This window comes from Battus philenor, unplaced genomic scaffold, assembly GCF_028537555.1.
Source record: "Battus philenor isolate CCGP_79_NKW_IND1 unplaced genomic scaffold, ilBatPhil1.0.hap1 SCAF_26, whole genome shotgun sequence".
Lineage (NCBI taxonomy): Eukaryota > Metazoa > Arthropoda > Insecta > Lepidoptera > Papilionidae > Battus > Battus philenor.
This window is the reverse complement of record NW_027181689.1, coordinates 9,565,127-9,590,950: the sequence shown is the minus strand read 5'-3', so window position 1 is coordinate 9,590,950 and position 25,824 is coordinate 9,565,127. Positions and strand designations below refer to the sequence as shown.

At 32.9% G+C, this 25,824-nt stretch overlaps 1 protein-coding gene across 1 annotated transcript; it reads right to left on the bottom strand.

Annotated features, from left to right (window-relative positions):
- Nucleotides 1-8,584: 8,584 nt before the first annotated feature.
- Gat (GABA transporter) lies at nt 8,585-24,353 on the bottom strand. Its single transcript, XM_068768650.1, has 11 exons — nt 24,283-24,353; nt 23,700-23,971; nt 22,138-22,239; nt 20,211-20,382; nt 17,576-17,766; nt 16,544-16,724; nt 14,547-14,671; nt 13,900-14,144; nt 12,890-13,093; nt 9,460-9,627; nt 8,585-8,677 (listed from the first exon to the last, which is right to left on the bottom strand). Exons 1-11 carry the CDS (start codon nt 24,351-24,353, stop codon nt 8,585-8,587), a joined length of 1,824 nt encoding a protein of 607 aa, XP_068624751.1.
- Nucleotides 24,354-25,824: the final 1,471 nt, after the last annotated feature.

The window sequence follows — 25,824 nt, the reverse complement described above, 5'->3', positions numbered from 1 at the left end:
TGTTTTAAAAAAAAAATGTATTTATTGGTCGGCTTTATCAATGCGAAACATCTTTAGGTCCAAGAATATAATACTGGTAATTTAATAATATAGTATTAAATTATGATATTAAAACGTGGTCTTTTACTTTGGCCTATACCCGGGATTTCTCTACGAGACAGAATCACTAAGGGGATCCATAGATGTAAGAAACTATACGACATGACTCAGTGGAATATCTGATGACAAGTGACAGTGGCCAGGCTATATAGCGCGCAGAACAGATGGCTACTTTAAGGTTCTGGAACAAATAGTTTACCATATTAAGGTCCATAAAACCCGCTATAAACAGGCTGTTCGGTGTTATTGTAAATATATGGGAGAGGTCATTGAGCAGTACTAAACGTCCTACTGAAGTGATAATGATAATGATGATGTAAAAATAAATTCTTTATAGTTTTTGAGTTGGATTGGCAAGTAGGCAGCGCGAATACCACATAGCTCGCAGTATGGATGGCAACTGTGGTCTTAATCTTCTGGGTGAAGACCGCAGACCGGAGAGTAGATTGTCTACCCACAAGGTGGATAAACCTTGTCAAAGTGGTCGAAAGAGCCTTCTTGCAGATCTCGTTAAAAATCTACGAGGCCAAGGTCTAAAAGTGAACCAACTACTGCTAAAATAATAATGATGATTTAGAAAGAAAATAAATGTAACAACAAATTGTTTTTGAAAATAACTTACATGTAACCGGGTGTACCACATTAAAATAATTTGGCAACATCACTATAAAAGTCTGAGAGGTTTAAATTTGAATCTCACAAAACATAAAAAAACTAGACAGTTAAAGATACCGAATACCGGGAATTTTGAGTTTATTTTTTATTACAACGTACAGAATTCCTCTATAATTTTGTTTATTTTTTAATAAACCTGTTAAAGGATTTATTTTCGTCCCAAGTTGTATGTTGTTTTGTATTGTTTGAGATGTAAATAACGCATCAGAAAAACAACACAAATGAACATTGACTGTTTACATACTTGACCTCTCAACGGTCGTCTGTTTTGCGCACTATATGACTTATCCGCTGGCACTTGAAACTGCCATTCCGCTAAGCTATAGCGGTTACTTGCATTCTTCTATAGATCTATTCTATAGATATATCATTTAGAGAAAATCCGATCATTTGACATAACGCTGTGAAAATAACTCGCGTTGGTTGAAATATTTTATACGTAGCGTGGGATATGTACCCACCCATATTGTGGACAGATGATCTTGTTGTCGCAATAATCCGGACGCAGGCCGCTTCCCACAGGTCCTATTGTAAATGTATAGAAGCGATTTATGCCCAATAGTGATCATCCTACGGCTGAAATGAAAATGAATGAAAATTCCTTTTTGAAATACATCACGTCTTATCACGGTTAATTAGTTTTACGCGTAAAGCCTTAAAGTTGTGAAAATATTGCTCATCTGAAAGCAGAAAGTATAATCACTCTGAAATATGTTTTATTTATTTTCTAGTGGAATAAGATAGTGTCATTAAGTTTTGGCAGTACAAAGTCTGCAATGACAGATTCTAAACCATAATCGATTTAAATACATAATGATCAGAATTTTGAAAACGCTTATTCTTACTGTATATAAACCATTTATTTATTTAGATACACCAGGAGTACACATAAATTAAAATTACATTAAAAGTTACCTTATAAATAATGGTTCAATCAAATTAAAAAAGATTGAAAAGAAAAATCGCACAAAAGAGAAACATTTGACTTACGAGTTTAGACACAAAAAGAGCACTTAATTATAGTGTTTACTTCGTTGCGCTTTCTTTTTCAAGGCTGTATTTAGAATTTACGTAAGGCTTGATTTTAGAATGTGGCTATCAAATGCAATCATCTCTTTGATAAAAGGTTGTCAAATATCTCCCTTCCGCCTTTTTGTCTTTTGAATTTCGCGGCTATGTACAAAGCGCTACAGAGCTCGTATCTGGCAATACTATACATAATTTGAAAGGTCTTGACATAACCTACAAAACGACGCTATGCATGATTAGTTTGGATATTGCGTTCAACAGTTATAGACGTGTAAACATAGAGTTCACTAACGCCGAAATTCGCGCTATTTTAAAGTTTTCCTTCGTTAAAGGCAAATCCGCTAGAGAAACGTTTTATATAACTAATTACGATATTCTATTGTAAGTAAATTGTCGTTTGAAATTTTATCGGAGAATCCAAGATGGAATATTTCTGTATACCATACATTATGGTTAGCATCTATTTTTATTTTCGATTGTCTAGCGTTTCGTTTTGAATACAGTATTACTACTTATGGGATACTGTACCATGTTTAGTATGCTTTCTGCCATGCGTGTAGTTTAGGCACTATATGCTAATGGCTTCTAATGTCAAATCACGTGTAAGAATTTATATCTTTCGGTGAAGGTCGCCTTCGTGGCTCGCATGCCAATTGCTTATAAAAATTATTATTACCTTTGTACTATACGTGTCTTCGTTCGATTGTAATCTCTAGGAGTTCCATAAATCAAAAGCAAAATTAGGTACTATTAGAGATTTATGTATTTATTTTACTTCTTACAACGAAAATCATATTTAATGGAATATTTAATGGAATCAGGCGTTACCTCGCGGAAGTCCATACTAAGTAAGAAAAGGACCAATATTTAGCCACCTCCGCACATGCACAAGAAATACACACAAAGAGTCCTTACTCTGTGTTTGGCACTAATCGGTGTAACATAACTCCTGAAGATGCCCCGTGGAGGGGTGAAACACGTGTTGAGTGATTTGGCGGTGGCGGTTGTGTGATTCGCATTGTTTGCCGCATAAGCATTTATCAGCGGGCTGGCGGGCGGTGCATTTTATTGCACGACTACCACTGCATGTGCGGAGGTGGCTAAATATTGGTCCTTTTCTTACTAACGAAAATCATGTCAACTAATAGACGCCTATTGCTAGGCATAATTCTCCTCCATCTTGCGCTGCCCATAGCCAGCCTTGATCATGTCAGTCCTCCTTATGAGGGGTCTGCCCACGAAGAGTCTACCGCCTTGTGGTCGCTACGAGAGAACCTTTCAAGTCAACGGCAATACTACACGAGCTATGTGTCCAGGATAACTTACTGCCATTTTAGATATGCAACTACTTTGATTATATTCACTCTTAATTGTCATAATAAATAAAAATAAATCAGAATAAATAGACTAAAAAGTATATGCGAAATGCAGCTATATCGCAAATGGCGATTTTTTCCAGAACACTATTGAATGGATATGATTGTGAAGAAAAAATACAACCGATCATCTAGTGATAGATATAGATAATATCATACATATCACCGATTACTTATAATACATGGTAATTTGTTATACATTTAACATAAAATAGGTGTATAAAATAACATAAAATTTTATAGATAAAATACTATGTTCATTAATAAACAGAAGCATACATCTCTACTTGTCATTGTAGTATAGATAATACTACAGTGAAATAAAAGACATTCTTGGGTCCAATGTATTTAAAACATAGAACAACGACGACTGTATTTAAAATATACTTATCATCTAATATATAAAATTCTCGTGTCACGGTGTTCGAACTTGAACTCCTCTGAAACAGCTTGACCGATTTTTACCAAATTTTATATGCGTATTCAGTAGGTATGAGAATCGGCTACTATCTATTTTCCATGCTCCTAAGTGATAAGGGTGGTCCACCCCTAAATTTTAATTTTTATTTTTTAAACAAATTTTTTGGTTTTTATTTTATTATGATACAGCATACCAAAATACATACAACCCTAAATTTTCACTCATCTACGATCAACCCTTATTTTTTATTTGTTAATCAAAAACTTTAATTTTTTTTTGCAAAACAACGTTTGCGAGATCAGCTAGTTATAATATAAAATTCACAAGCAGGATCCACAATATAATCAATGTACTAGGATGGTGGGTGCAAGCAGTTCCGGACAAATCTATGGGACGGTATGTGGTTTCAGCCAATAAACGCCTACTGCAATGCATTGGTTTTCTCTAAAGATCTATGGGGGAATATACCATAATCGCCACACTTGGTAGGCATTTTGGCGATCGCATTGTTTATAAATAATGCACAAAATGAATTAAAAGTTGTATCTCGGAAAATGGACCTGCGAGCTACGATCGCAAGGGTCTGTCCCCTGCCACTATGCTACCACAGCTCTGTGGTGCTATAAGTAAAATTTATTAAAATGTTTTTAAACACATAACATTGTGTTAAATATTTGCGGTGTCGTTAATCTACGCTATGTGAATCCATTCCTTTATTAATGTACCTCTTTGTTGATCATTGGATCCCGTAGAGAAATCTTTATTTAATTATATTTTTTCACCAAAAAACGTCGAGTTAGAATGTTAGCATATCAACGCATATACGTTATATTTTAGCATTCACGTGCGAAACAACGGCCAAAGACATTTACGTAAGTATTACGTAACCAACCTTGATGGTAATTGCAAAATTAATAAAGCACACACCGTGCATAGGTTACTAGGCAATAAAATCTATGTTTCGGTAGGCGACTGTCTACCATGTGGGCATCTTGAAGGCGATTCAACATTTACGATGTACGATGAATTATATTGACATTTATTTTACTATTTTATTTCGTACAAGGCATGAGTGGGAACCACAGCTGTGGGTGTACATATGTGGTGATATATATCTAAATTATTTCTTTATTTGTTCACGTTTTTTTATATTTTGTGTGATAGCAAACTTAATGTTTTATAAAATATTTAATTACATTATACTTTATGACACAAGTTTCCAGATGATGGACAGCAGCGTCCTCTGCGTACCATAGTACCACACTGCGATCCCCAATCCATCTACCAAGCGTGAAGATTATGATATATCGCACCATAGATATCTTTGGGGAAGACCAATGCCTTGTATTGTGCGTCGATACACTGAAACGACGACATTTATTTAAATTTGCTTTATCCATTATCATATAATATTTTATCCCGTTTAACCGTGATCTACGATTCCAAGTCTCAATACTCTACCGCTGAGCTACAACTGCTATGTTTTTTAACCCGTATACTTTAATTAATCTGTCCACCGGATACATAAAAAATACAGAAAAGTATAAGTTTGAGCTTGAAACATTGTAATATCGATAATGGGTCGAAGCGTTGGACTCAAACAAAGTGCTGCTCGGAATTTTGAACGTCAACAGGATCACATTTTGATGTACAGAATCTATTACTGAATTCAGAATGCGTTGCTATAAAAAATTTTTGTTGCATTATGATTACATTATATTCATAACATCAAAGTAAATGCTTTTTAAGTTACCAAGTTCAACATTTTTAACAAGGGTATTATGTTAATATAATTTAAGAAACTATTTAAAGTTAATGACCGATACTTTATAAAGGGTTAATGAATAAAAGTATCTTCTTCTTCTTCTTCTTCCTTCCCCTTTCCCTTTATTTGGGGTCGGGTCTCCTTATCAATTTGCGCCAGGCCACTCTATCCTGGGTTGTCTCTGCATCAAGTTGAAGGGTTTCCAGTTCCTTTCTGATATTAGACCACCACGTAGCTTTAAGAAATAAATTTATGGAGCAGGACATGGTAATTTTGATTCATGTACCTTGTAACTTTAATGCAGATAAACCGTCTTGCTTTATAAGTCCAAATTCGAGAAAGAGATCGCTCGCCCAATCCAACTCGGATGGACAACGTAAAACATGTAAAATAAAAAATTAAAATTAGAACAGTAATAAGGCATTTGAAATTGTGATCTAAATAATATCGAAGAATGTGGCAAAGGAAGAGAGAGGTGATACGTAAAAGAATTGTTAATGAAAGGAAATGAACAAAAGTTGATGTTATGAAGGAAAGAACATAGCAATAGAAATTATGAAGGATGAGAGAGAAAAACTAAAATAGAATAGTAACAATTTAAAAATTATTGCTAAATAAAGTCCTTGTTTTCAAATACGATAGTGTAAGCGAGATTCCCATAAGAACGGGGTCATAAAAAATAGTTACCTACTGAGTCTGCGACTTCATCATTTTCGACTTGGTGATGAAATGACGAAAAGTAATCGTATAAAAAAAAATTGACGCAGAAACTAAAATACAAATGTGTACATACTTTATTTATAAACTATACGAATCGTTTTAAATTGTACACGTGAAAATAAAAATATTGTTATCGGCTGTTGTGTTCTTTTCAAAGTAAGCTACCAACGGCAAAGTTTTACGAATCAAGTATACACCTAACGTAATAAAACGTAATTATACATACATTACTTTACAAGTAACGATTATTGTTTAATTTATTTTTTATTAACACGTTCACTGCGGGCCCAATTTTGAAGAACTTTCAGCTGGTGCGGCTGAGGTCGAATCAGCCTCAAGCTGAACTTCCTAGTAGTGCGGTTGAGACCCTTTCTGCCTCATGTTTCGGTTGAGTGTAAACAGCCGCCGCACTAGAGAGAAAACACGAGTTTTACGCGCCGCACCAGTGCAAAGTCTACCATGAGGCTGAATCGGCCTCAAGCCGCAGTGAACGTGTTAAATGTGCATTGATTTTATGGGGCTCAAAGTTAAGCATTGTTTATGACATTGCTTTTGGCTTTGACACAATTGTTTTTAATTGAAACATGCCATTAAAAAAGAGATCATTTTGTTTTATTACTTTCTTTTAAACGATTTCTTCTCGCATTCGCTGCCTTATGTTAAGTGATAACTTAAAAAAGAAAAGTTAGGTGTATAAACGACTTATATATAACCTAACAGAAAAGGTTATTCTCCTTGGGACGTTAATAAAAAAATACCAACATTTGAATTTACGTTTATATATTTATTTAATTTGATTCTTTTATAATATTAGGCAGTAAAGCAAAATTTTGTGCTACAAATATTATATAAATTAATATGAATATGCTAAATAAACATTATAATAATTTTTCGTTGATTTTTTAAATATAATTATAAATTTTAATCAATTTCAAATTATAACAAATAATTTTATGTATATACGCTTTTACAGTGATTTATATTGAAGTACATATATTTGATTATATAAATATTCACTTAATTATAAACATTGAATAAAATGTATTAAATTAATTATCTTAAAAATTTATTATAGTTCTAATCTCCCTTGAAGTACATTCAAATGTTATATATCTTAATAGCTAGATTTATATAAATTACAAAGATACTTACTACGAATGTTCACTCATTTTTTTAAACGTTTTATTAAAAAATTGATAGTTATATATTTTTTTAAATAATTTATTTTTTAATACTTTCGAAATACATTATACGTTGATTATAAATAGGAGTAATATTTTTTAAATATGATTTTTTTGTTACATTTGCTCCGAGATTATCTATATTTTTTTTCGCTGTTATAAATGCTACAGTAAATATGTAAAAATCTTAGACAGATTTAGAAAAATTCTTCGAAACATGATTAAGTTATTTTGGTCTCGTACAGAACACTGAAGTTAAATTTTATGGTCTCTATTTTGATATATTCATAAAATTTCACACATTGTACTCGGATATATTTCAAACCAGCCAATATTTAAGACTACAACGGTAAACATATTCTAAATTAATTATAATTAATTTTACGTAATATTCTTTTATCAATAATTATTACCATGAGTAAATAAGTTCTTTAAACATTCAATTAATGTTATATTAATTAATTACTACATATAGATATATGAAAAGTATTACGCGTCCCGATGCGTGTTAATATATTTTAAAAAGATATTTCTAGTAAATTTGGTCTACAAAACTTTTTTAACAATTACTTTTCTAGTTGAATATGTGTCTGTTAAAAAAATTTTATGACAGTCAATATATAGTATGTGATATATTCTTAATATCTTAAAACTAGCTACTAACATTCTTTAGGAAACATACTTATATCTTAATTATTAATTTGACACCGGTGGAATAAGAATTTTAAATTATAAGTCTTCATGAATATTTAATTAAAATAAATTTTCATTTGATTGTGTTACCCGAAAATATTGTTTATTGTAATTAACACTGTAGTGAAGCAAAATGTACCCAGAAAATTAAATACGGCCAGATTTTATAAATACTTTCTATCTAAAACTATATACGACTATGTCTAAAATTAAACTTTATAAAGCATTCGCTACATGGAAGACAATAATAACGGATAGTTAACTTTAGATTATTTTAGAATATAATATTAATTAATAATTAATTATAAATTATAAACTAAATTAATTAATATAGCACGAATACTAAACATACATGAACGCGTCGCAACGCACCGAACGAAGTCTACAAATGCAAAGAACTTAATTAATAAACTTAATTAATAATTAATATAAAAATTAAGATTACATTGAAAATATTATTTAATAATACGATAAATAATTAACTAAACCATTATATATTTGGCACAAAGATACAGAGAATAGGAATAATTGTGCGTTTTATAAGACGTCCTTCCATCTCTTTATGGACCTCAGATATCAAGGAGCGCTTTTACATGAAACTTCTGAGGTCTTAAAGACTGGGATCTTAAGCCTTGGCGTGTTTTGCTTGTTCTTCAGCTTGCATCTTCGTGCGTAGTGCTGGTACGTCTTCAGGTATGCGTACGATGGTATGGAATTTCTGTAACATAAGATAACTTTTGTTTATTCAAAAATGGAACTTTTAACAGAAGTATTATTGGTCAACTTATTAATATACTTTATTTTCTACTCTTCTATGCTTCGCAAGGTGTTATAGTTGTGGAAAGAAGCTGGAAAAAACTCCGCAAAAACACATCTTTTAATAATGTTTAATACACATACACTTTATCTATAGATATAGCCTAATCTAAATCAAAATAATCAAGCGTCATCTCTGCTAAGTATTATTATTATTATATTGATTTATTGAATAATAAGCATTTTTATTTAGAATATTTTTTTGAATTTTGTAATGTTTTGCGGCATGATATTTAAAAATTTGATTCTGTTTATTTACAAATGAATTAGAAAATGATATATCAGCTCTAGCACTTCTCGCCAGTGTAGCAGGAGCCGATAAATCGGCTCCCGGCACTAAAAGGGTTAAAGGAGGGAAGATACAACACCTTTTTCAGCAAATATGAAGTGATCGCTGATGAAATAACAGATCTTTATTATTCCTATTTGAATACGATAGGCCAATAACTTTTGGTAGTACAAAATCTGCACACACAGATAGTAAATAATAATTAATTTTATAATGTAATAATCAAAATTTCTAAAATGCTTTTTCTTACTGGAAATGAGCTATACATTCACCCCTTTTTACATATTTTCAATGCTCTTGTGTGACTGAATAAATAATAAAAATGGTGATCTATCATCGTAAGAGACTATATTACAGCCTATTTAATATGTGTGAGTGAGTAAAGTATAACTAACCTCCATTCTAGTTCCAGGAGTGACACGCCACAAGTAGATCATGTACCCAGGGATGCAGAGCATAGAAGACAATGCGGTGAACCAACCGAAGGCATGCGACCACCACGGATATTCGTAATTCATATACTTGATCGGAGTCCATTGCACCAAGTTGAAGATGAACACGCTCTGAAAATTCAACGTTAATGTGAATATTAATATAGATAATGCTATGATTTCTCTACGAGAAGCCATATACAGTCCGCAAATATATATCAGTTAAGTTTTTAAGATTATAAAATGGAAACCACAGATTGACAATTACAGGACGTTCATCTATAAGGTAGACAGACCTTGTTAAAATCACCGAAAGAGAGTCGCAGACTGTTTCTAACTAGTATTGGGAATCTATAGTAGACGTACATTAGTTGCAAGTTTAAGCAGCAGTGGTCATCCACGCAAATAGATGACAGTTAAGCTATTAAGGTTCTAAAATGGAGTCCACTGATTGGTAAAGGCAACGTAGGGACCTCCAACCATAAGATGAGATTGTCGGAAGACGCTAGATGCAGATCGCTTCAAACCAGTATTGGGAATCTATAGTGGACGTGAATTACTTACAAGTTGAAGTAGCAGTGTTCAAGCAGGCAAAAGAGATGGCAGTTAAATCTTTAAGGTTCTCAAATGGCGACCACTGATTTATAAAGGCAACGTAAGGACCTCTAACCATAAGATGATATTATCGGAAGACGCTAAATGCAGACCGCTTCGGAGCAGTATTGGGAATCTATAGTGGACGTGAATTAGTGGCAAATTGAAGTAGCGGTAGCCAAGCGGGCAAAAGAGATGGCAGTTACATCTTTAAGGTTTTGAAATGGAGACCACTGATTTGTAAAGGCAACGTAGGGACCTCCAAATATAAGTGAAATTGTCGGAAGACACTAGATGCAGACCGCTTCGAAACAGTATAGGGAATTTATAGTGGACGTGAATTAGTGGCAAGTTGAAATAGCAGTGGCCAAGCGGGCAAAAGAGATGGCAGTTAAATCTTTAAGGTTCTGAAATGGAATCCACTGATTGGTAAAGGCAACGTAGGGACCTCCAACCATAAGATGATATTGTCGGAAGATGCTACACGCAGACAGCTTTGAAACGAAATCAAGATTATATCGTAGTGGTGAATCAGTGGCAAGTTCAAGTGGCAGTGACCAATCGCACTTATAGATGGCAGCTAAGCCTTTAAGGTTCTGCAATAGTGACCATTGATTGACAATGGTAGCGTAGGGACATCCATTCATTAGATAACCTTGTTAAATTCGTCGGAAGACGCTGGTTGCAGGCCGTTTCCAAGCGCTACAAGCAGGTACTTAAAATCTATTGAAAAGGCTTATATACAGCATATGCCTCTTCTGTAGATAAGTGAACGAAATACGGCATAAACAATGAAGATAATGAATACTAATTTGACTTTTTTTATTATATAGATAGATCCGTCATCGACTGTTACAATTTTTAATTATATTTTTTTTAACCTAAAACAAAAGGCTGTTAGTACTATTATTATTTGTGAATACAGCTTTACTATAAATTCATCATGTATAAAATAAAAATATGATTCATAATAATACCAATATAATGTCTGAAAATTATTTTTTAAAATATTGATTTAAAAATTTAATCAAACAGCAATTATTATCTTGAGATTTACCACGAGACACTGAGATACCCAAATAAGTTTTACTTTCATAATTCGAAACAAGTCTTTGTAGATAACCATTTGAACTTACGTAATGTTAAGTTACATTAGCTTACATGAATACGTTATGAATTGCGTCAAGTGCTCATGTGATAATATCCAAGCAAACAAACCATCACGATTGTTATGCGCAACAAATGTCGCTTATACATTTGGATATGCTATTAACATATCTTTGTTAAGCTTGTTTATTTATCCAATAGTGTTAAACAAGATAATGTACAATAACCGGCGATAAATATTGCACATCGACCTTTGGAAAGAGATATTCGGCTAATTTCGGCTTCGTAGAGGACTATCTCTCTCCCACACTACCTATGTGACGTTTTGTCGGTCATTGTATTTCGTGCGACAGAGATAACACTTTTTTTGTTTGTTTTTTATATTTGTTTAATAAATAATATCCACCAAAGAATTCTAAATACCTTCAATCTATATCTGATATGATGACAATAATTACTGTATTAGAGAAGGTGTGTGGGTCGCTTAGTGTGACGAGATTGATCATATGTTTACTATATTATATACAATTTGTAACTATTAAAATCTAAATTTGTGTATGATTATCACTTTTAAAAGAGAGCTAGACATTCTCTCTTGGGACGTAATATTTCCACGAAGGAATACAGAAAGTTTGTGCAAAAGTGAAATTTCAGAATTTAATTGTTTTAATTAGCTATAAATTGAATGTATATTCGGTGGACTATATATAGAATTGTCTAAAACAAACAATAATAAAAGATATCGGAAACGAAAGCGATAGTTTATCGGTACCCTGTTTTTTATTTGAGATAAAATATTAATAAAAAATTTTACTTTGATCATCTAATGAATAGAAACACCTAATACAATAAATTTAAATTTCATTTTAGTTTTGCGTAATTGACTTGACTTTAGCGATGGTCGACGAGAGAGGCAAAAAGTAACTAAGATAATATTTCCACTTCTAATCGCAAACATTCTCAGAAGACCAAATTATACCCGGGTTGCCAATCCCAAAAATGAATGACTTCCTCCTATGAGCACTAGATATGATTGGTATATACTCTACTAGCTGTCTTTGTACCGTTTCCTGTACTTAATCAACGCCCCCTCGGCCCCCTTGTGGGAGGTATTTTGTTAAGTTCGTTCTTAGCCTACATCTATTAAGCAATATAGTAACCTAAAACTTCAAGTGTCTAAGTCTCATGATTTCAGAGATATCTTATTGAGTCAGTACATAGACTATCTCTTATAGAGATATTAGCTGATCCCATAAACGTTATTTTGCAAAAAAAATTAAAGTTTTTTAATAACAAATAAAAATAAAGGTTGATTGTAAAGGGGTCAAAATTTAAGGTTGCATGTATTTTTGTATGCTGTAGCATAAAATATAAAAACAAAATATTTTATCTAAAAAAAAATAGGTGTGGACCATCCTTAACATTAAGGGGGATAAAAAATAGATGTTGTCCGAATCTCCACCCTGGCCGATACGCACGCTAAGATTCACTAAAATTGGTCGAGCCGTTTCGGAGTAGTTCAATCACGCACACCGTGACACGAGAATTTTATATATTGGAAGAGGAAACTACATCCCAAATGTGAAAAAACTGCAAAGTTAACACCAACAATATTGTAATTACCATCTTTAATTAAGTTACCTACGATAAAATAGTACAAATTAATTAAGTAATGGAAATTATATTCGCTTACAATGCAAATAGCAGGTGTGAAGCCGACCCAGCAAAACTTCCACCAGATCGTCGGGTAGTAACCGATCATTTCCTTGATGCCGTCGTAGAAGCGATTCACACCGAACGCCCAGGATATGGAGACGCATTCGAAGAAGATCAGGAACAAAAGGCAGAAACCAGAAACGGCGTAGGAATCCAGTATTTGGAACACGTACATGCCACCCTAGAAGTAAATGTAATTTATTTATAATACTTAAAACTATTGTAGTACAAATCAACATTTTAGTACACCTTTAATTTAGTATTCATATAGTATGTGGTAAATCCCCGCACGTTCCCAAAGAACAAAATTTATCGATTTGAATAAAACAAGCTCGTTCCATGGATTATGTTTACATGTTTTATTATATAGTATTACTATCATAAGAATAAAAGAAATTATTCAACTAAAAACTATTGTATTACAAATTACTTCAATCAAAATTTTTGCAGAATCACAAGGGTTCATATTAACTGATCGCTAACGTAGACGTCATACTGCATTCCAATACTACTCGCAAACATCTCTTGATTTTTGAAGATCGTGTCTATCTTGAAACGCCTTGACGGCATCGATGAGAAGCTCTTTTCATACTATTCTACCCTCTCCTTTCCTCGAGGCAATAGTAGTATCCAGTTGATTGATTGTACTTGATCAGACTAATAAGTGAGAAAAAAAATATACATATTAGACAGAAAAGATAAAAAAGACCATTAAACTCTTCACATTAAACAGAGAAATATTCTGCGAGGCAAATAGCGAATAGTGTTAACATTATTATAGTGTTTGTTTGTTTTTTGTTTTATGATGCAATGGTATAAATAAAAACTAGTTTAAAATGTTTTGAAATGAAAACGGTTTCTTTAACATTTTCATCATAAATATTTAACCTGTACTACAGTATCTCGTTTGGTTACTGAAGGCACAGACGTAATATAAACAGTAATAGATAACTAAAAAATCGTAAAACTTTTGTAACCAAAACTCACTTCAGAGATACAAGAAAGTCCGACCAAATAAGAGATAACGCAGGTAATAGCGATGAATATTTCCTTTCGCCTCCTCAGGAGTTTGGGCCACTCGTCAATAACAGCGGTGATAAAGCCTTCCATGGTGCAGAACTGGCTGTCCAAACCGATAAGCAGAAGCATGAAGAAGAATAAGCAAGACCATAAGGGCGCGCCGGGGAGTTGAAGGACCGCAGATGGGTAAGCAAGGAATGCCAGTCCAGGACCTGGAAGATAAATACACAAATGTAATGACTTAATACTTATTTAAATTTTAATTGAAAAATATCACAGTAGTGAGAAAAGTATGAATGTCAATAGGTCTGATTAGAATAAGGTATTTCAAGAAAATTTTTATTTAAATCATTTTTACATATATCTATAGCATATTTGTAAATTAGATAATTCATTACAATTATCATGAAGTCGTGTTTACAGAGAAAAATTCCGTTTTTTGAAGATTTTCATACATCTGCATTTCATAAGAAGTTATTTAAACCGTATGCCTAAAAATATAAATATCTAACGAAATCAAATATAAGCATTCCACAGGGAACAGATGTACAGTTTACGACGAATAATAGTCTGATTTATACGGTCAGGAAGGAGGTCAGGAGATCTTTTATTACCTGATGCTGCTACTTCGGCAACTGGTCGTTGCTGTTCATGTGCCATGAAACCAACCACGGAGAATATGACGAAACCGGCGAACATCGATGTACTGGAGTTGACAGAGCATACTATCAGGGCGTCCCTGGAAATATAAATTAAGAAAAAAATTGAAGAAAAAATATTTGTTGAGATTATAACTTATAAACAATAATATTTATATATATTAATTTATTTATCTAAATATTACTGTAGTACTGTTAGAAACAATATGGTACTTTTGCCTCCCTCCTTATATATACAGTTAATTTATTTTGAATCATTTATAAAATTATTAATGTATAATAATATTATAAAATAAAGACTATTAATATTAAGTCGATATATTATATAGAAATGTCTATGTAATTCTTTTAGTATTTTATTAGTTAGTATTTATAACTAATTAACAATAAATTAAGTACAGCGCCATCTATACGTCTGATACTAAATTATTTCAAAAATTTTCATTGTCTTATAACAACCGTATTCACAAGTGTAATATATTAGTAGTAATAAACATGAAATCAGTTTTAGGACTTTCTTTGACTGTTTTACGTAAATTATTAATGTACAATGCATCCAAAAATTATGTAATACATACAATTTCCATCATATTAACGCACTAATATTTAACATTTATTATTTTTGCGGCCAAAGTACTTGAACGACTATAAAAGATAATTGAATATGTTATATTTTGTATACAATGACATTTAAACATTAGCATTATTTATTATTAAACTCAATAACATTAGTTAGATGCGATTAAAACCAATTATCTGAATAAACCCATCTATTTATCCAATCTCCATTAAAATAGGAACTCCTTGGTGCAAACTCTTCTATGATAAATACTCTACATACAATCAGAGAAAATACATTCCTAGAAATACGTCTCAACAATCATGTCTAAGTTTTAAAAATTTTTAATTAACGTCGGAAAAAAAAAACGGTTTATTAGGTAATAATAAAGCTTAGAAATATTTCTCTCACACATAGGAAACCTTTGAGTTTGTACGTGAGTGTCAATCAAGTTGCGTTGAAACCTCCCATAGCTTTATTTTAAGTTAAAGACTGCCATTATACGGGAGCTCAATTCTGGTATTCTTCTCATATTTATAAATAATCACTTATAACATCCTATACAGATTCGATAAAATTTTAAAATTCAGGATATCTTTATTTCACTTTCAGGATATATTTATTTTAACATTATAAGTAATAAACTACCACCAGCTTGGAAAGCTGATCTGTTAACAATAGTTGCTCTTTTAAATTAATAATAATTTTTCATGTATCCATTATAAGATCAATCATGTCAAGCAGTCAACAAACTAAGTTTCGATCTCTTGAATGCTAAATAAAAAAAATAATTTGACGATAAACTTTTAATTTTAGATTTCAAACTAAAAAAAGTGTAACAAATTTTAAACAACTTTGTTATATATACGTACATCCAGACTCATGTTGAATTTGTTAAAATTTTGAGTCGAAATTTAGACGGTATTTATCATGTGTCTGTCACAATTTTTCATACGATTTTTTTTTCAATTTAGATTTTATCAACAAAGACCGTAAATAATTGTTTAAATATCAAGTGTTCTTGGATACATTATTCTTTTTTTATTTGGGGAGCTCTCGTACAACCAAAGACCTCGTCGTGAACCCAAGTCAGGGGTTCAAGAGACAGTTTTGCTCAAGCTTACGTCCTCTTTCTTCTCTTTCTTACTTTTTGCGTTTTCTTACGTCCTTTTAATATCTCCTACTCATTCTTCTTTTATCCGTCACATTATTTTCCATTCCTAATCATTTCTTTACATTTCATACCTTACCTTTTTTACTTTACAATTTCGATTCATATATTTCTTTACTAGATCTCATAAATATATATATGTATATATAGATATTAATATATATGTTTGAGAACACATTCGTTTAAACATAAATTTGTAGTTTCAATGAAGCGATTACTCACTTATACACATTGTTGGTGAATTTATTGTAGCTGCCTAGAGCAACCAAGGTGCCCAAACCGAGACCATAGGAGAAGAAGATCTGTGTGACTGCATCTATCCATACTTCGGACTCCAGGAGTTTGGACATGTTCGGCATTATGTAGAACTTGATGCCTTCCATCGCGCCGGGGAGAGTTATACCTGCAAAAAAGATTTTTTTAAGAAAACTAATCAAAAATACAACATCCTTTATATATTTATAATACTATTAAACCTATCACGTATTATTATAAAAAGATTTAGATACACTCTATCATGCAATATAATTATCATTTAGCCGTAAGACGTAGGTTTGAAACAGCCTGTATCCATCATTGTACAACTTACGAGTAGACACCCTACCCTGCCCATCCGTGGACTTCACTGCATCCAATATCTTCATAACATACAATACCATGACCGTAGGAACGTATCAGGAAAAAACATAGTCTCTTATTGAAATGTATAATAGTTTCTTTATCAACCAGGACTAGATATATTTTAGTGGACCTTTTGTGGCGGCCTTTGATACGCTAAGAAATAGTCATTCATATCAATACAAAGAATATTGAAATTACATAGGATACTTACAAGTATTATAGTTATTAAAGGTCATACAGATAGCAAAGGAAAGAGATCGGTTATGATTTATTTTGGGAGGGATTTTAGGCACTTGGAGTAACATTATATGTTTTACGTATAATGCTTCTTTGTGTGCCTAAAACCTTTCTATAACAGTCATGCCATGAGAACTATAAAAAAAACTTAGACAAATTATGATAAATGGACATATTCCTTAAGACGTCCCGTGTTACGGCAATTTTTGAAGATTTTCCTTTCAGGCCACGTGGGGCATATACGACCCAAGTTTTAAAAATTATAAAAAAGTCGTTTAAGATGTGTGCTTTACACTTTTCAATACTGTAAAGCTATAATTAGAGAAAAAAAGTTATAATTTTTAATATACATTACATACACAAAAAAAAAAGTAGAAGAGAAAATAATCATCTTACCTCTGATTAAGAGTACGGTTAACAAGAAGTAGGGGAAAAGGGCCGTGAAGTAGACAACTTTTCCGGTCCAACGAACACCTTTCCAGATGCAGAAGTAGCATAAGATCCAGACTAGAAGAAGAGTTCCGGCGAGCTCCCAACGAATGTTCCCGATGTTTTCAATACCGCTCGATATTTGAAGTGCACGACGTCTGTTGACAAACATATCTTCAATAATAACTTATTAGTAATAATAATATAACAAGTTCATTGTCCTATTACGTTTATAATAACTAAAAACATTTTTATTCAGACTAATAGAGATAAAAGGAAGCGGCTCAACTTGTACTGGCAGGGACAGTAGTTCATAGCAGCGGTAATTTTCATCTTCTCCTAGCTTCTTCATATATTAAGTAAGAAGTACATAAGTATCTACTAGATATAACTACAGCTGGAGTAGTATTTTCAAACCTTTTTTGTGCCCTTTTTTAGCCTTTCTAAAATTCTCACACTCCCCTATGTTACATACATAGTTTTTATATTAAGTGAAAGGATTAAACTCGTGTCGAGCCTACTTTCGAATGCTCCTCTTAACGATAAAATTGTCCCATTTTGGGGCGTGGGCTCGATGTTGGGAAATAAAGCTAGAGGGAATTGAGTTACATTACCATATTAAAATGATCTAAGAGTTAATTTTTTTTGTACAATACATAGAATAAGAAAATACTAAGAAGATTTCAAAATAATCCCAACATAGTAGTGTAAGTTATTTTATAGTAATATATTAAGTAGATATAACCTAATTAAAATTTAAAAATATTCTACTAAATTAGAAAGATAGAAGCGGCCTTTGTAATTCCATAAAGAATCATGAAAACAATCTAGCCAGTTTGAATAGTTTAAAAGATACTAACATACAGTAACCTGCGATAAATATTCCACATTAACCTTTGAAAAGGGACAATTCAACATTGATTTTTGAATATCTAATGAATTCAGACATTATTTTGCGGAAGTCCATCCTAAGTAAGAAAAGGACCAATACATAGCTACTTCCGCCATGCAGTAGTAGTCGTGCAATAAAATGCACCGCCCGCCAACCCGCTGACAAATGCGCATGCGGTAAACAATGCGAATTACACAACTACCACCGTTAAATCACTCAACACGTGTTTCAACCCTCCACAGGGCATCCTCAGGAGTAATGTTACACCGATTACTGCCAAACATAGAGTCTGTGTCGGCGGGCTGGCGGGCGGTGCACTCTATTTCACAACTACTGCTGCATGGCGTAAGTAGCTATATATTGATCCTTTTCTTAATTGGTATTTTGGACGAGAAAATATTACAGAGCTTCCCGAACGCTGCTCTTCCGACTTGGATTCGGCGATTAGCAACTAATATATATTAAATATCCCATAAATAGTCATGTCAATGAAGTGAGAGTTCCAATATCATTAATCATTGATTTTAAGACCCTGCGAGTGATTAATGACCCGTCTTAAGTAAAGCCAAACCCAGTTTAATTAATATTAGTTTATCTCACGGATAAGTCATTTTGGAAGCTTGTCAATTTCATACGAAAGCAAGATTAATGGCCTACGTCTATGTATATTTACTTTATATATATACAGAGTGATGAGATATTGTTGTAAAAGCTTTTAAAGAGTGAGCCTATCGTCCCAACTACTCTATTTCCAAAAATTAATTATTTCGTAAATAATAAATAACTTAATGCATAAAAACCATTTAGCAAATTAATATTAAAATATTTTAAAAATGATTATTGTTTACTATATTTCCATGTCGACTTTTTATTGTCAAAAGTTATTGGCCCGTCGCATTAAAACAGAAAAATAAAGAAAAATGTCATTGTAGAATGATCATTTTATCAATCAAAATTTTGAAGCGTTTTTGTTGATAAACTTTATAATCTATCATCCTGTATAGTTTAAGCAACTTCGTCAAGTCCTAACCTCATGTATATAACAACGCCTGAAGAAGAAATTGTTTGATCATTTCAAACTCCTTGACTTACGGCACGGAGTCATGGATTCTGACCTTATTATCTATCTACAAACTAAATCTGACGTGACTGGCCATGGCTAAAGCTATGCTTAGCATTTCGCTAAAGAATCAAATCTGTTATAAAAAAATTTGATGGCGAACTAAAATATTGTAGCACTTGAAAAATGAAGTGATAGCAGTTAGGCAACATCTTTTGTGTAGGTGATGGTAGATAGGAAAATAAAGTCTTTACATGGAGACCTTATAAGAGAAGAGGGAGTGGTGGAGATGAACCTACGATCTCAAGGTAGTTGATTGGTTCTGGGAAAGAGGGAGAGGTAGGTTTATTAGGACAAAAGAGTGATACATAAGTAGGCTACCAATAAAAAAAACAGTAAATGATGTTAGGATATCTAAATTCTGATTTTTGCTCCGCTGGGACGCTTGCCTTTCTTTAATTAGTTACAAATCTTGACCAGTACACGTTTCTTGTCATTTGCTGGATGCCTAATATATATCAATTAAAATTTGGATCCTGACACAGGTCAAATTTTATGTCTTCTTTTACAAGATATAAACAGCTAAGTAGTAATCCAAGATCAAATTCCAATAATCATTAGCCAAAGAATAGCAAATTATAAAAACTCACTCCCAGAATTCCTTAACAGGATCGGAGAGGACAGCCTTGCTGATGTTCTTCCCGTTGAGAGTGCAGAGTGTTGTCATATCGAAGGAGGACCAGCAGGTGAGATTTTTACGGTCGTAAGGATTCACGCATGTGGCCGTATTCCAGTAGTTGTCGCAAGTCCGCCATGGTACGTCTAAAAACCCAAAAATAAAGAAATTATGTATACTAAATAAATGAAGGACCTTTCAGGAGAACAAAGTATTTAATGGAGTAAGACTTTTGGAAATGCACAATTCATACAATTTGACTTTTAAGACCCAAGGATGCCAACAGAAAAAACTGAACAAGCTTTCGAAAATTAAGAAATTACCTAAACATTCACATACAAATGATTACTTTGCGTTCAAAATTGATGCCACTATTTTTTTAACTCTGATGTATCTCTGCAGATACATTATCAAGAAAAGGGTTAATGAAGTAGTGTAAGAAAGATAAATATATTGTTAATCCCAATATTGGGCCGTGTCAACAGTATGATGATTTAAATGGGTGTCCAGTCTCCAACATAGTGCTTCCCAAAGTGAAGCCCACGCTCCACAGGGGGGCAATTTAATTATTAAATGGGGCAATACAAATGTTGACTGGACACGAGTTTAACCTTTTCCCTTTCATATAAAAAATATTATGTTAGATAGGGGAGCGAACGAATTTTAGAAAGACTAAGGTGAGGCATGGCACATAAAAGGTTAAAAAATACCGATATAGCACCTTAGTATACTAGCATAAGATCACATTTAGAGACAGTTAAATTGAGTCCTCAAAGCACAATACGAACGTAGATAGAACAAATGAATTAACCCAAGTAAGAAAACAATGCACGACTACCATTGTATGTGCGGAAGTGGCTAAATATTGGTCCTTTTCTTACTTAGGTTGGACATCCGCGAGGTAACGCCTAATTCCATTAAATATGAATTAACCCAAAACAGCCACAATATTGCAAGACCTACTTAGTGCATATTATAATTTTCTTGTCTATAATACAGTTTTGACTATTTACGGCTGGGTTACGTGATTAGATTATAATACACATTTAAGAGATTAGTTATATATACCACGCATATAATAAAACAATATCTCAATTCTCTTACAGTAAGTGTAGAATATACAATGCTGTGAGGCTGTGAGGACATAGTTATCCAGGTTCCAATAAAAATTAAGAAACATATAATTCTTGTTTTACGTGCTAACCAAATAACAAAGTTAAAGGATCACTGGAAAAAAAGTGTTATGTAATAAAAGTTCTTCTCATAGAGGAAGGAATTTTGTTTTATTTATAGCCTTTCAAGTTCCCAACGCACGTTTTCCTCTACCGAGTAAGATCACTGATGATGTTATATAACTCAAACAATATCTGGAATCAAACCCGTGACCTATTATTGTAAGTCAAGCCCCCTTTACCGTACTGTGATAATTAAAGAGAGAATGACAGACGATACAAAGAAGGAAATTAAGAATAAATGAGAATGTAAGATTAAGTATCTAATAGATTCAGGCGTTACTTCGCAGAAGTCAATCCTTACTAAGAAAGGGACTAATATCTAGCTACTTTCGCTATGCAGCAGTAGTCATGCCCACTGATACACTGCCCGCCAGCCCGCTGATAAATGCGCGTGCGGGAAACAATGCGAAACACAACTACCTTTATTAACAACACTATATATTAGTCTCTTTTGAAGTAAGATTTTGTGCTATATGTTAGAAAATGAAATGTGAATAAAAATTATTAAAGACAAAATCGTGTTATTCCCAAAAATAAGACAAGATGTAGAGAGGTCTCCAATTACGGAGACCATATAATTAATAATAAAAGAGATCTCTTACCACCAGAGGCTTAACTACAAGACAGAATACATCAAAGTAGATTTTCAAGCAATTAAAATCTCACCTGCTCTCATAGACATGAAGAAGTAGAAGATGGCCCAGGCCAGGATTACGATGTAGTACACATTCATCCAGCAGGACATGACAGCTGCAGCGTAGCCGATACCTGGACAGAGGATCAAGTGGTTAATAAAACATAGAAAATAGGGTCAATATGACTTACACAAACCATATGATAAGTCTCAATAATATTTTGAACAGATCACTCAATATAATGGTCGCTATAATGGTCGATAGTTGACTATATATAAAGTGATTGCTTAGAAATGTGTTACATTAATATATATTTTTATATTGAAATGCGACAGGTAGACTTCTGGCATTACAAAGTAGATAAGAAACAAGATAAGTTTTGTATGAAGTAATCCGAAATTAAATGTAACGTTATTTATAATTTCTGAAAACAATGATTTTTAACTACACATTCATTACTTTAAAGGTTTTACACCGAAAATCAATTAACCTAGTGATTTCTAAAGTGGTCTATATCGACCCCTAGGGGTCTATGACAACCTTCAGGGGGTCTACGTCAGCGAAAAAAATTTTGAGGGTCCATGAAATGAAAATGGGGGTCCACGATAGTGGATCTCAATACATACACTGATAGTACCTCTTTACTTACATCATATTATCTTATAATATCAAAACATTTACATTATTTATAAAAGTACATATGAAGTAAAAAAAATATTATACATGTTTACAAAATTGTGTAAATTGTTGGATGTTGGTATTCGCTTTGTGGTCGCAATACATTTTGAACTTAAAAAACCTGAGAGTCGCAGTCTCAGAGCTTAGGTAAGTAGGGGGTCTACCCAACACGGAAAAACATGGCAAGGGGTCTACGACACAAAAAAGTTTGGGGAACTCTGAATTAACCTGTATAAAGTAATGAATCCTTGCAAGAAACTAAATCAAAAAACTTATTTCGCAGAATATTTCATTCACTTGTAGAAAATTCTGGAAAATAAGTAAGTAATATTTATCAGAATTCCATTACATGCTCGTAGCTCATCGATCCTCGCTATCTAGAAGCCTATAAAGTTAAGATAGCGTTCATTATGGTTTCCCGTCTTCGCAAAAGCCTTTTATGAAGGTTATAAAATTTTATATACTTTCTTTAAAGATTTCACATTGGTAGAATACGTAAAAAATATGATTTTTTCTAATGAATCTATAATTATTTCTTTATTCATATATAAAAGATTTTTGAAGCATATTTATTTTATTTATATTTACAGCTTACACAGGCCTACCCCATAGATTTTCAACAAGACCCGGCATCCACTCTACTCTACAACCCTAAATCCCATGTCTGATCCGAATCTGTTTTGCATACCACGTGGTCTATTCTTTATTACTTGAACTTGCCAAGCCGCTGAGTGGCGTTGGTTACTTTTGTTTTTCATGAATCTCTTCACTTTTTATTTTATACCATCATGAAATTCTGTCAATAGCCGTCTCTATACTTCGATGAGCGATAGTTGGCTTACCACTTTATTATCTTAGTTATTAAAACAATCAATTCGAGAAAAGAAATATTATGTTAATGTAAATGTAACTAACCTTTGAAAATCGGTGCAATCTTAAACACCCCCAACCCGCCGATGGTAAGCATCTGTCCCATCGCCAGCTCCATGAAGAACATAGGTATTCCAGCGAGGAATAAAGTGAGGAAGTACGGTATGAGGAAAGCTCCGCCGCCATTCTTGTAACAAAGATACGGGAACCGCCAGACGTTGCCCAGGCCAATTGCTAAGCCGATAACGGAGAGAATGAAGTCCAGTTTACTGGCCCATGATCCTCTTTCAGGGAGATCAGATTTAGTTGCCATATCGCTGAAAACAATAAGCAATATAAACCCTTTGATCGCGTACATAAAAATATCTTTCCTACTACTCAATCTAGGTCATTAAAATATTTATAAAATTTCATTTCCTCATACTATGTGTTTATCTTAGTCATCATAGTTGCAATCATAGGATACCTATTGATGGACAAAAGCCTCCTTCATAGATTTTTGCGGAAACATAGTCTTTTCGGAACTTATACTTGTGCGATCCATATGTTTAGTACTATTGTAATATTGTTAAAAACAAGAAGCATTTTTAGGTCATAATGGAGATATTTTTTAACATAAAACACTTACCTAGGTTTCGTGTTGACACCCTGTACGCTTAGTTCGATTTGGTCGCCGCGTGTGTCAGTTTTCGTGTCCATCGTTTCTATTTTCTCTTCTTTTGTTTCTTTCACTTTCCAAAAAAACTTCTCCGTTTTTCTTTACTTTACTCTGTGTGTCCTCTCGGCGTATTAGTTGAAAATATTTAAAGTAACAGCATTCTTAATGAAATATCGATTGAAGATCTTTTTCCCTTTTAGGTCGATCTGAAACAAGAATCTTTTTTAAATGTGAATTAACATAGACAAAATAAGGTAACTGTTATAACTGATTCTTAACACAGGCTTTAAAGTTAAAGTTACTATGGGACGGACTTATCTCGAGGATTAAAGACAATAAGTGGACCCTAAAAGTGACTCTTTGGAAAGGACCATTAGGAAATAGAAATGTCGATGGACCAACAAAAGGTTGATGATACTGTCGTAAAGCAGGGTACAATTGAATTGACCCTTGCTATAAAAAGGAAATTCTAGAAAGTGAAAGAGGAGGCTTTCACTCTAACGAGAGTGATATCAAATAAAATACTTACTAAACTAACATTTGACTAATAAGTTAATTATACTTAAATGGCTAACTAGCTAAAATATGTTGATGTGGAAATAAAAATGAAAACAAGGCTTAACACAATTTATATTACTGATACTTATATACATATATATTTATTATTAAATGGTAAAATCGCTCTTTAAAAAAATCTTTTGTGTATATCTATAATCCCTAAGAATAAGTGAGCTGCAAGAAATTAATACGAATTTATTTAAAAACGTTCTGCAATTAAATTCGTTTTTACACTTTATAGTAATTACAAATATGATCATAATTTCAGCCGTAGGATGTCCACAGGTGGACATAAGCGAATAGCAGGCCTATTCCCACCATCTTGACAAAGTCGTTGTCCTTGTAGGAGTAACGCTTGTCAGTCTGTGGTCTCCAATTCAGAACCTGTGTGCGTGGACATGTGGCTTCACTATTGTAACTCCATTTGACCAACATTTCGGACAATATCCGTCACTTTTGTCTCCTAAAAATTCCGTGCACAGCCCATATCTCGTAGAGCGACTGTAAGTTTTCCAATGAAGCTCAAAGTGAGAAACTTTTTTTATTATTATTAATTCTAATTGGTATCGCTAATTTTTTATTTCACAATATTTATTTTTCGCTTAAACTAAATGCAGACAGTTGGGAGAGGGTTGCCGCTATTTGATACGGATCTTTCTTCTCCCAGCTGCGAGGCACGAGAGCGTTTTATAATTTTTTACAATTTTTCTTACACAATGTTTTCTTGGTATTTATGGTATATTGGGTAAATACAGCTAAAATTTATACATATTAACAATATAATTTGAAATACTCAATCATATATTATTTGATACATTATTTTATTTGATGTCGCTGCCCAAGCACTACAGACCGTAAAAGTGAGAAACTACATTACAGTTTTATAAGTAATAACTGGTAATACATTACATATATACTATTGCTCGATTACTCTTGACTAATTAAGTGCTGAAA